The 12,509-nt window shown below is 46.3% G+C and overlaps 1 protein-coding gene and 1 long non-coding RNA gene across 2 annotated transcripts in view; both read left to right on the top strand.

The window, feature by feature from the left end:
* LOC112262517 (protein unc-13 homolog B-like) overlaps positions 1-8,196 on the top strand; it is a 174,006-nt gene extending 165,810 nt beyond the window's left edge. The window contains exons 25-33 of the mRNA XM_042308333.1: positions 1,642-1,779; positions 2,109-2,232; positions 3,619-3,663; positions 3,902-3,973; positions 4,213-4,360; positions 4,560-4,616; positions 4,815-4,907; positions 6,761-6,920; positions 7,856-8,196. Coding sequence (XP_042164267.1) covers positions 1,642-1,779; positions 2,109-2,232; positions 3,619-3,663; positions 3,902-3,973; positions 4,213-4,360; positions 4,560-4,616; positions 4,815-4,907; positions 6,761-6,920; positions 7,856-8,138 — 1,120 coding nt within the window. The 3' untranslated portion in view covers positions 8,139-8,196. The remainder of the gene's footprint in view (positions 1-1,641; positions 1,780-2,108; positions 2,233-3,618; positions 3,664-3,901; positions 3,974-4,212; positions 4,361-4,559; positions 4,617-4,814; positions 4,908-6,760; positions 6,921-7,855) is intronic.
* Positions 8,197-8,602: 406 nt separating this feature from the next.
* LOC121841208 lies at positions 8,603-10,088 on the top strand. Its single transcript, XR_006080231.1, has 2 exons — positions 8,603-9,471; positions 9,726-10,088. It is a non-coding gene; the product is annotated as an uncharacterized LOC121841208 (long non-coding RNA).
* The last annotated feature ends 2,421 nt before the right edge of the window (positions 10,089-12,509 follow it).

Raw genomic sequence — 12,509 nt, 5'->3', positions numbered from 1 at the left:
ACAAATCAAAATATATTTAAGATTTAAGATTCTTCAAAGTAGCCCCCCTTTGCCTTGATTACAGCTTTGCACGCTCTTGGCATTCTCTCAACCAGCTTCACGTGGAATACTTTTCCAACAGTGTTCCCAGATATGCTGAGCGTTTGGTTGTTTTTCCTTCACTCTGTGGTCCAACTCATCCCAAAACATCTCAATTGGGTTGAGGTCGGGTGATTGTGGAGGCCAGGTCATCTGATGCTGCACTCCATCACTCTCTTTCTTGGTCAAATAGCCCTTACACAGCCTGGAGGTGTGTTGGGTCATTGTCCTGTTGAAAAACAAATGATAGTCCCACTAACCGCAATTCAGATGGGATGGTGTATTGCTGAAGAATGCCGTGGTAGCCATGCTGTTTAAGCATGCCTTGAATTCTAAATAAATCACAAACAGTGTCACCAGCAAAGCACCCCCGCACCATCACACCTCCTCCTCCATGCTTCACGGTGGGAACCACACATGCAGAGATCATCCATTCACCTACACTGCATCTCACACAGATACGACAGTGGTAAACGCAAATCTCCAATTTGGACCCATCCATCAGAAGAACTGATTTCCCATGGTTTAATGTCATTAGCTCATGTTTCTTGGCCCAGGCAAGTCACTTCTTATTGGAGTCCTTTAGTAGTGGTTTCTTTGCAGCAATTCGACCATAAAGGCCTGATTCACGCAGTCTCCTCTGAACAGTTGATGTTGAGATGTGTCTGTTACTTGAACTCTGTGAAGCATTTATTTTGGGCTGCAATTTCTGAGGTGCAGTTAACTTTAATGCACTTATCCTCTTCAGCAGAGGTAACTCTGGGTCTTCCTTTCCTGTGGCGGTCCTCATGAGAGCCAGTTAACTCTAATGCACTTATCCTCTTCAGCAGAGGTAACTCTGGGTCTTCCTTTCCTGTGGCGGTCCTCATGAGAGCCAGTTAATTCTAATGCACTTCTCCTCTTCAGCAGAGGTAACTCTGGGTCTTCCTTTCCTGTGGCGGTCCTCATGAGAGCCAGTTAACTCTAATGCACTTATCCTCTTCAGCAGAGGTAACTCTGGGTCTTCCTTTCCTGTGGCGGTCCTCATGAGAGCCAGTTAATTCTAATGCACTTCTCCTCTTCAGCAGAGGTAACTCTGGGTCTTCCTTTCCTGTGGCGGTCCTCATGAGAGCCAGTTAACTCTAATGCACTTATCCTCTTCAGCAGAGGTAACTCTGGGTCTTCCTTTCCTTTGGCAGTCCTCATGAGAGCCGGTTTCATCATGGTGCTCAATGGTTTTTGCGACTGCACTTGAAGAAACTTTCAAAGTTCTTGAAATGTTCTGGATTGACTGACCTTCATGTCTTAAAGTAATGATGGACTGTCATATATATATATATATATATATATTAGGTCTAGTCCCAGGGTTAGGCATGAAAAAGTGGGATCTGAACTGGCAACAGAAGAGCTGCTGGTTTCAGAGCATAACTACCACCCACTACTGTCGTTCCTTGAGAAAGGCACTATACTGCTACAGGGGAGCTGCACTGCGGCTCACACTCCTTCCTGAATGTTTCCGTGTTGGTTGGGAGCTGATCAATTTCCAAGATGGATTGATTGACTGGGTCTTCTATTGGTTATTAGTTTCCAGGCCCGTCTCACCGTCTGCATGCGTCAGATGGCAGAGATCCTGTACCAGATCAAAGGTCATCCCAACCGTCAGACAGCTGAGGCCGACGCTGACAACGTGCTGAGGCCTCTCATGGAGTTCCTGGATGGAAAGTGAGTGGGGCTGACACACATTCGGACGCCATTTTGGTGCAGAGATGGTTATGTACTGTATATGGATGCATATGCCATTTGGGCTGAAAAATGGTGCAGTTTCATATCCGTGTTATTTAGGTTGGTAGACTTGTTTCACACACTGAGACCATGTTGGCTCAAGTAGTCTCTAGTTTGTCATGACAGAGCTACAGTATCTTGCACACAAGAGATTTGGTTTTGGGGTCTGAGATGATACAGACTGAAACATGCTAATGTCGGTGACTGGGTAAAATGGATCCAGTGTGCCTCAGTGTTTTTGTGTGTCCCTCTTCTCCCTATAACCCCAGTCTGAGTCTGTTTGCTGACACCTGTGAGAAGACAGTTCTGAAGAGAATACTGAAGGATCTGTGGAAGATCGTCCTCAGCAGTTTGGAGAAGACCATCATCTTACCACCGAGCAACGACGGCTTCGTAAGTCTATCTGCCCTCCTCACAATACTGTATATACCAATAGTCTACCAGCACCACCCTCTAGACCTCCTGTGTTCCATCAGACAGTCTACCAGCACCAGCCTCTAGACCTCCTGTGTTCCATCAGACAGTCTACCAGCACCACCCTCTAGACCTCCTGTGTTCCATCAGACAGTCTACCAGCACCACCCTCTAGACCTCCTGTGTTCCATCAGACAGTCTACCAGCACCAGCCTCTAGACCTCCTGTGTTCCATCAGACAGTCTACCAGCACCACCCTCTAGACCTCCTGTGTTCCATCAGACAGTCTACCAGCACCACCCTCTAGACCTCCTGTGTTCTATGAGACAGTCTACCAGCACCACCCTCTAGACCTCCTGTGTTCCATGAGACAGTCTACCAGCACCAGCCTCTAGACCTCCTGTGTTCCATGAGACAGTCTACCAGCACCACCCTCTAGACCTCCTGTGTTCCATCAGACAGTCTACCAGCACCAGCCTCTAGACCTCCTGTGTTCCATGAGACAGTCTACCAGCACCACCCTCTAGACCTCCTGTGTTCCATCAAACAGTCTACCAGCACCAGCCTGTAGACCTCCTGTGTTCCATGAGACAGTCTACCAGCACCACCCCTAGACCTCCTGTGTTCCATCAGACAGTCTACCAGCACCACCCTCTAGACCTCCTGTGTTCCATCAGACAGTCTACCAGCACCAGCCTCTAGACCTCCTGTGTTCCATCAGACAGTCTACCAGCACCACCCTCTAGACCTCCTGTGTTCCATCAAACAGTCTACCAGCACCAGCCTGTAGACCTCCTGTGTTCCATGAGACAGTCTACCAGCACCACCCTCTAGACCTCCTGTGTTCCATCAAACAGTCTACCAGCACCAGCCCCTAGACCTCCTGTGTTCCATCAGACAGTCAACCAGCACCACCCTCTAGACCTCCTGTGTTCCATGAGACAGTCTACCAGCACCACCCCTAGACCTCCTGTGTTCCATCAGACAGTCTACCAGCACCAGCCTCTAGACCTCCTGTGTTCCATCAGACAGTCTACCAGCACCACCCTCTAGACCTCCTGTGTTCCATCAGACAGTCTACCAGCACCACCCTCTAGACCTCCTGTGTTCCATCAGACAGTCTACCAGCACCACCCTCTAGACCTCCTGTGTTCCATCAGACAGTCTACCAGCACCAGCCTCTAGACCTCCTGCCTTACATCCGACTGGAATTAGGTTCCTTTTTAATATAAACCCATCTCAAGGGTATTCTTAACAGATAGAAACAGATGTAATCTAACTAAACTGACCCGGTTCTCCCTACCTCACTCCCTCTCCTTCTCTGATCTTTGATGACATGCCTGATTATTTGTTTGATGTTTACAGGGAGCTCAGATACTGACTGCTGCCAAGGGACTGTCCAACCTGAAGGTACAGACCACGCTGTCAATTACTTCTGTCTTACAATGACTATACTGTTTATTTGATTTATTGAGCCTTTATTTAACTAGGCACGTCAGTTAAGAACAAATTCTTATTTTCAATGCCGGCCTAGGAACAGTATAAGCCCCTCTCCTGTGCCAGGGTATCCTGACTTGTCTCCTTGCATATGGAGTTTAACAAACAACGGGGCGTGGCTAATGTCTGTCTGTAACTCTGGTTGCTATAGGGAGGGGGCGAGGCCAAAAGCCTGACGCCCAAACAGTGTGTCATCATGGATGCCGCACTGGAAACCATCAAGGTGAATACACACTCGCACACGCACGAACACACTCACACACAGAAATAAGTGTGTACACACTAATGCATACATACTCTTAACTTTTTTTCTCTCTCTCTTTCTCTCTCTTTCTATCTCTCTTTCTCTCTCTTTCTCTTTCTATCTCTCTCTTTCTCTCTCTTTCTCTTTCTCTCTCTTTCTCTCTCTCTCTTTCTCTCTCTCTCTCTCTCGCTCTCTCTTTCTCTCTCTCTCCCTCTCAGCAATACTTCCATGCAGGGGGTAATGGTCTGAAGAAGGCCTATGTGGAGAAGAGTCCTGAGTTATCTTCGCTGAAATATGCTCTGTCCCTCTACTCTCAGAGCACTGATGCACTAATCAAGATCTTTGTAACTACACAGCACGCACAGGGTAAGAGACACACACATACACACACACACACAACACACACACACACACACACACATACACACACAGAGAACCAACATATATTTTTGTTTACATGCACAGACAGTTTTACTCATGATCTGTATTGATGCATTTCCATTATCATGCCAATAGAGGTCAGCATAGAGTTGTCACTTTTTCACTCTCTTCTCTCGTTCTCTAGTTCATAATGGGATGGGCATCAGGATTACCCCCAATGAGAAGGTTCGGCCAGACAGAGGTATGTTATAGTGTTATAGATGGATTATAAGCGTAATGTGTAATGTGGTAATAATGTTAGATTTCCTTAAAATAATGTGTTATAGCTAATTAATTTACATATAATAGCTCAATGATAGAATGAAGTGAATGAACATGTTTGGTTGCTTAGTAAATGGTAATAGTGGTGTGATAATTTGTGATGTACATTGACTCTCAGGTTCAGGAGTGGAGAAGCCTGTTGGTGAGGCCCAGATCCAGGTAGACATGGTGCCTCCAGGCAAAGACAAGATCCACAAGGTCAACATCAGAGGTGAGCCAGACATCCCACTACACCTGTCCTGTCCTGTCCACCTCAGATCAAACTGGACAGCACAAAACACACCTCATAACTCAAACATTTTCATCTCTCTGTCCTATTGTCAAACATTTCCATCTCTCATCTCTCCCTCTCTCAATTTTCCATCTCTCCGTCTCTCATCTTTCCATCTACCTTCTCTCCATCTCATCTTTCCATCTCTCACCTTTCCATCTCTCAATCTCATCTTTCCATCGCTCATCTCTCAATCTCTCATCTTTCCATCTATCTTCTCTCCATCTCATCTTTCCATCTCTCACCTTTCCATCTCTCAATCACATCTTTCCATCTCTCATCTCTCATCTTTCCGTCTCTCATCTTTCCGTCTCTCATCTTTCTCTCTCATCTTTCCGTCTCATCATCTCATCTCTCCATCTCTCATCTCTCCATCTCTCAATCTCTCATCTCTCCATCTCTCATCTCTCAATCTCTCATCTCTCGATCTCATCTCTCATCTCTACATCTCTCATCTTTCCCTCTCATCTTTCCATCTCATCTCTCATCTTTCCATCTCACAATCTCTCATCTTTCCAACTCTCTCCACCTCTCATCTTTCCTTCTCCTCTCTCAATCTCTCCTCTCTCCATCTCTCCATCTCACATCTTTCCATCTCTCATCTCTCCATCTCACATCTTTCCATCTTTCATCTCTCCATCTCTCATCTTTCCATCTCATCTTTCCATCTCATCTCTCATCTCTCCATCTCGTCTCTCTCATCTCTCCCCATCTCATCTCTCCCCATCTCATCTCTCCATCTCTCATCTTTCCATCTCATCTCTCATCTCTCCATCTCTCATTTTTCCATCTCATCTCTCCCCATCTCATCTTTCCATCTCATCTCACCATCTCTCATCTTTCCCTCTCATCTCATCATCTCTCATCTTTCCATCTCATACCTTTTCATCTCATCTCTCCATCTCTCCGTCTCTCATCTTTCCATCTCTCATCTCTCCATATCTCATCGTTCCATCTCTCAATCTCTCATCTTTCCATCTCATCTTTCCATCTCATCTCCCAATCTCTCATCTTTCCATCTCATCTTTCCATCTCTCATCTTTCCATCTCATCTCTCCATCTCTTATCTTTCCATCTTATCTCTCATCTCTCCATCTCTCACTTTTCCATATCTCATCTCTCCATCACTCCATATTTCATCTTTCCATCTCTCATTTTTCCATCTCATCTTTCCATCTCGCTGTCTCTCATCTTTCCATCTCTCATCTTTCCATCTCTCCATCTCTCATCTTTCCATCTCTCATCTCTCCATCTCTAAATCTCTCATCTTTCCATCTCATCTTTCCATCTCATCTCTCCATCTCTCAATCTCATCTCTCCATATCTCATCTTTCCGTCTCTCAACTCTCCATCTCTCATCTCTCCATCTCTCAATCTCATCTCTCCATATCTCATCTTTCCGTCTCTCAACTCTCCATCTTTCCATCTCTCATCTTTCCATCTCTCATCTTTTCATCTCTCATCATTCCATCTCCCTATCTCCTTCTCCTTCCATCTACTGCTCTCACACCGATTGCTTTAATTTCTCACCTGTTGTCCCCTCGCTCTTTCTCTCACTCCCCCCTCTGTCTCTCTCTCCCCCTCCCCCATGTCTCTCTCTCCCCTCCTCCCCGTCTCTGTCCCCCCCCGTCTCTATCCTCTCCCCCTCTGTCTCTCTCTCTCTCCCCCTACCCCCATGTCTCTCTCTCCCCTCCTCCCCGTCTCCCCCTGTCTCTCTCTCCCCCTCTCTGTCTCTCTCTCCCCCTCCCCCTGTGTCTATCTCTCCCCCTCCCCCATCTCTCTCTCCCCTACAGTGATAGCGGTGAATGACATGAAGTGGCAGACATCAGGGATGTTCCGTCCCTTCGTGGAGGTCAATATGATTGGTCCGCTCCTTGCAGCCCAGAAGAGGAAGTTCACTACCAAGTCAAAGAACAACAGCTGGACAGCCAAGTACAATGAGACCTTCCAATTGTGAGTTCTTAACCCACTGTGTTTCCACCCAACACCTGTAGGTCGCCCTTCACCTTAACTCCACTTTCAGGTGTTCACCACCTGACAACTATTTTCTGCTGGCGCTACGGCAGCGCAAGTGCCAAAACTAGAGGGTTTGGCTCGTGAGATTACTTTGAAATAAATATTAATTACCAAAGCTTTATAAAAAGGTCAAGTACAACAACCATCCATTCTCCACTGTTAGATGTAGATCCTACTGTACAACAGCCATCCATTCTCCACTGTTAGATGTAGATCCTACTGTACAACAACCGTCCATTCTCCACTGTTAGATGTAGATCCTACTGTACAACAACCATCCATTCTCCACTGTTAGATGTAGATCCTACTGTACAACAGCCATCCATTCTCCACTGTTAGATGTAGATCCTACTGTACAACAACCATCCATTCTCCACTGTTAGATGTAGATCCTACTGTACAACAGCCATCCATTCTCCACTGTTAGATGTAGATCCAACAACTGTCCATTCTCCACTGTTAGATGTAGATCCTACTGTTCCATTCTCCACTGTTAGATGTAGATCCTACTGTACAACAACCGTCCATTCTCCACTGTTAGATGTAGATCCTACTGTACAACAACCATCCATTCTCCACTGTTAGATGTAGATCCTACTGTACAACAACCATCCATTCTCCACTGTTAGATGTAGATCCTACTGTACAACAACCGTCCATTCTCCACTGTTAGATGTAGATCCTACTGTACAACATCCATCCATTCTCCACTGTTAGATGTAGATCCTACTGTACAACAGCCATCCATTCTCCACTGTTGGATTTCCAGTAATGTGCACAGATTTAAAGTTAGGACTCCACCATTAGTCTGTAGTGTACACTATACAACAATGTTGAACCACTTCTGCCTCTTCGCTCTCCCCCTCCAACAGTATCCTGGGTAAGGAGTCTCCAGACTGCTATGAGCTGCAGGTGACGGTGAAGGACTACTGTTTCGGCCGGGCCGACCGTGTTGTGGGCGTGGCCGTGGTCCAGCTCCGAGACGTGGCTGACAGGAAGTCGTGTGTGTGCTGGTGCCCGCTGGGCGGAACAATCCAGAAGGACGAGACGGGCGTAACGGTGATGCGTATCTTGTCTCAGCGTGCGGCCGACGAGGTGGCCAAGGACTTTGTCAAACTGAAGGCCGAGACACGCCCTGTAGAGGAGGGCAGATGATGAGGAGATGTGGAGAGAGGATAGATAGAGGAGAAAAGAGGTGGAGAGAGGATAGGTAGAGAAGGGGGGAGAGGACAGGGAGGAGAGAGGATAGGGAGAGGAGAGGTGGGGAGAGGACAAGGAGGAGAGAGGATAGGGGGAGAGAGGATAGGGAGGAGGGAGGATAGGGAGAGGAGGTGAGGGAGGTGAGGAGAGGAGAGGAGAGGTGGGGAGAGGAGAGAGGATAGGGAGGAGAGAGGACAGGGAGGAGAGAGGATAGGGAGGAGGGAGGAGAGAGGATAGAGAGAGGGGAGAAGAGAGGACAGGGAGGAGAGAGGAGAGGTGGGGAGAGGAGAGAGGACAGGGAGGAGAGAGGACAGGGAGGAGAGAGGATAGGGAGGAGGGAGGAGAGAGGATAGGGAGAGGGGAGGAGAGAGGACAGGGAGAGGGGAGAGAGGATAGGGGGAGGAGAGAGGATAGGGAGAGGGGAGGTGGAGAGAGGATAGGTAGAGGAGAGGGGAGGAGGAGGGAGGATAGGTAGATGAGAGCCTATCACAAGATGGAGTTGAAAGAGGAGACACGCTCCGTGGAAGAGAGGGAGATGAACATCAGGATAAAGGTTCATAAATGTTATGTTTCTTGGTCCTCTGGGCCAATGAGAGGGCCTGGAGCAGGCACATGACTGATGAGGGACCAATCGGAGACGTTCACTGTATGCATCAACGTAGTGGAGTGTGACACAACACCACATACCTTCACCATTGCATTCATATCACACACACACACAGACGCACGCACACACACACACACGTGAATGAATGTCTGCTTACTGTACCAGGGGCTATATCAGAACAACCCTAATAGGTACATCATTTTATATACTACTAGCTACTAGCATGAGACTGATACGCATAGCCCAACACCCATCACCCTAACCTGCGATGAAAACACATGAGACTGATCCCCAACACCCAACACCCTAACCTGTGATGAAAACACATGTGGATGGATCTGATCTGACCTGTCTCCAGGGTCACTACAGTACCATCCCTGTGGTTTACATAGCCTTAAAATCACAGCGCTAACCCCCATCCCTCCTCAGACCATCACAACTACAGGAACTGGGAAGAAAATGGCTGCCTATCGGCCCCTGGTTGAAATGATTTCACTTGATAATGATAGATGAACATACGCAGACCATAAAAACAGGTGAGGTTCGTGATGTACTAGAGTTAGTCTGTTAGTTGACAGGGGGTAGTCCAGACTAGGATGTGGTACTAGAGTTAGTCTGTTAGTTGACAGGGGGTAGTCCAGACTAGGATGTGGTACTAGAGTTAGTCTGTTAGTTGACAGGGTGTAGTCCAGACTAGGATGTGGTACTAGAGTTAGTCTGTTAGTTGAGTTGGGGGTAGTCCAGACTAGGATGTGGTACTAGAGTTAGTCTGTTAGTTGACAGGGGGTAGTCCAGACTAGGATGTGGTACTAGAGTTAGTCTGTTAGTTGACAGGGTGTAGTCCAGACTAGGATGTGGTACTAGAGTTAGTCTGTTAGTTGACAGGGGTAGTCCAGACTAGGATGTGGTACTAGAGTTAGTCTGTTAGTTGACAGGGGTAGTCCAGACTAGGATGTGGTACTAGAGTTAGTCTGTTAGTTGACAGGGTGTAGTCCAGACTAGGATGTGGTACTAGAGTTAGTCTGTTAGTTGACAGGGGGTAGTCCAGACTAGGATGTGGTACTAGAGTTAGTCTATTAGTTGACAGGGGGTAGTCCAGACTAGGATGTGGTACTAGAGTTAGTCTGTTAGTTGACAGGGTGTAGTCCAGACTAGGATGTGGTACTAGAGTTAGTCTGTTAGTTGACAGGGGTAGTCCAGACTAGGATGTGGTACTAGAGTTAGTCTGTTAGTTGACAGGGGGTAGTCCAGACTAGGATGTGGTACTAGAGTTAGTCTGTTAGTTGACAGGGGGTAGTCCAGACTAGGATGTGGTACTAGAGTTAGTCTGTTAGTTGACAGGGTGTAGTCCAGACTAGGATGTGGTACTAGAGTTAGTCTGTTAGTTGACAGGGGGGTAGTCCAGACTAGGATGTGGTACTAGAGTTAGTCTGTTAGTTGACAGGGGTAGTCCAGACTAGGATGTGGTACTAGAGTTAGTCTGTTAGTTGACAGGGTGTAGTCCAGACTAGGATGTGGTACTAGAGTTAGTCTGTTAGTTGACAGGGGTAGTCCAGACTAGGATGTGGTACTAGAGTTAGTCTGTTGTTTAGTTGACTAGGATGTGGTGTAGTCTGTTAGTTGACAGACTAGGATGTGGTACTAGAGTTAGTCTGTTAGTTGACAGGGTGTAGTCCAGACTAGGATGTGGTACTAGAGTTAGTCTGTTAGTTGACAGGGTGTAGTCCAGACTAGGATGTGGTACTAGAGTTAGTCTGTTAGTTGACAGGGTGTAGTCCAGACTAGGATGTGGTACTAGAGTTAGTCTGTTAGTTGACAGGGGGTAGTCCAGACTAGGATGTGGTACTAGAGTTAGTCTGTTAGTTGACAGGGTGTAGTCCAGACTAGGATGTGGTACTAGAGTTAGTCTGTTAGTTAACAGGGGTAGTCCAGACTAGGATGTGGTACTAGAGTTAGTCTGTTAGTTGACAGGGTGTAGTCCAGACTAGGATGTGGTACTAGAGTTAGTCTGTTAGTTGACAGGGGGTAGTCCAGACTAGGATGTGGTACTAGAGTTAGTCTGTTAGTTGACAGGGTGTAGTCCAGACTAGGATGTGGTACTAGAGTTAGTCTGTTAGTTGACAGGGGGTAGTCCAGACTAGGATGTGGTACTAGAGTTAGTCTGTTAGTTGACAGGGGGTAGTCCAGACTAGGATGTGGTACTAGAGTTAGTCTGTTAGTTGACAGGGTGTAGTCCAGACTAGGATGTGGTACTAGAGTTAGTCTGTTAGTTGACAGGGGGTAGTCCAGACTAGGATGTGGTACTAGAGTTAGTCTGTTAGTTGACAGGGTGTAGTCCAGACTAGGATGTGGTACTAGAGTTAGTCTGTTAGTTGACAGGGGGTAGTCCAGACTAGGATGTGGTACTAGAGTTAGTCTGTTAGTTGACAGGGTGTAGTCCAGACTAGGGTTTGGGGTGTTTTACTGTCAGACGGCTGTGTGAACAGAACAGAGCTGTGTGAGCTTAATGGTTACAGCATCGACCCACTCCACTTCAGCCTGGGGGGGGGCTGTATGCTCCCATACAGTACACTATACTCATGACATAACCTTTAACCTTTAACCTCTTCTCTAGATTTTGTATTTGTTAATGTATTTATTTCTGTATTTATTTTGCCAACTTAAGTTTCTCTTTTCAACTGTTACTGCAGATACTGTTTACCTGTATGTCTACATGGAATGGAAATAGCCAAAGATTGACTAGTTTGTTTATTTTGTTGGGGGGGGGGGCAGTTATTTAGACTTTTTATAAATCTCATGTCCAGATACACACCTCTTGATGAACAAATGTTAGAGTATGTTAACTACCTCCCCTTTCTTCCCAGGTAATGTTTAGAAGTGTCTGTCCCACCCCTATCATTACCACAAACACACGGGGTGTTATTAATGACCTCTGTCAGCTGTCAATCATCCTCTTACTGAGACCTGACTCTCATGTTAGCCCCACCCCCCAAAAAAAGTTCCACCATTGCTCATTGGTGGAGTTAGTTTTGCATGGCCCCGGTGCCTTGTGTGGGTGGAGATTTCACTTAAGAACCAATGGAATGGTCTAAAATGAGCAAACCCAGGCCATCGGACCATGCAAAATTAACTCCACCAATCATCGGGCGTTCTGTGAATGTCACAAATATTACCTGCCTGCCATTGGCTGGAAGAGAAAATTGAAAGGTGGGCCATCCAATAATATCACGTAGATGGAGAAGGGGGTGGATGGAGTATGCACCACGTGCCAAGTAATGCAGTGTTCACTTGATTTGTTCCTGTCTTTCATTTAGTTTCTTTCGTTTTCTTTGTTTGTTTTTTTGACAAGTGAACTCTGACACTCAAACTGTTTTAATCTCACTGTAAGTTAGAAAACCATAACAGCAGTTTGTAAAGAAAGTCCTAACACCAGAGCATGTATTTACAGTACAATCAAAATAAACTAGACCTTGAGTTGTGCATTTTTATGTATGAAAAGATTAATATACGTAAAGTATGCATCATTCATATTATAATGCTGCGAAAATGTTGAATATACTTGTACTAATATTAGAATTTTGTATATAAAGTATTAATGAGTAATCTCTTTGGCTTTTGGAGTGTTTTTGAGTTAGATGGACGTGAGACTGGGATGAGACTAGATGGAGATTTGAATAATCTCTTTGGCTTTTGGAGTGTTTTTGAGTTAGAGGGACGTG

The sequence above is a fragment of the Oncorhynchus tshawytscha genome, linkage group LG28, assembly GCF_018296145.1.
Source record: "Oncorhynchus tshawytscha isolate Ot180627B linkage group LG28, Otsh_v2.0, whole genome shotgun sequence".
NCBI lineage: Eukaryota > Metazoa > Chordata > Actinopteri > Salmoniformes > Salmonidae > Oncorhynchus > Oncorhynchus tshawytscha.
This window is presented reverse-complemented; position numbering and strand designations above follow the sequence as displayed.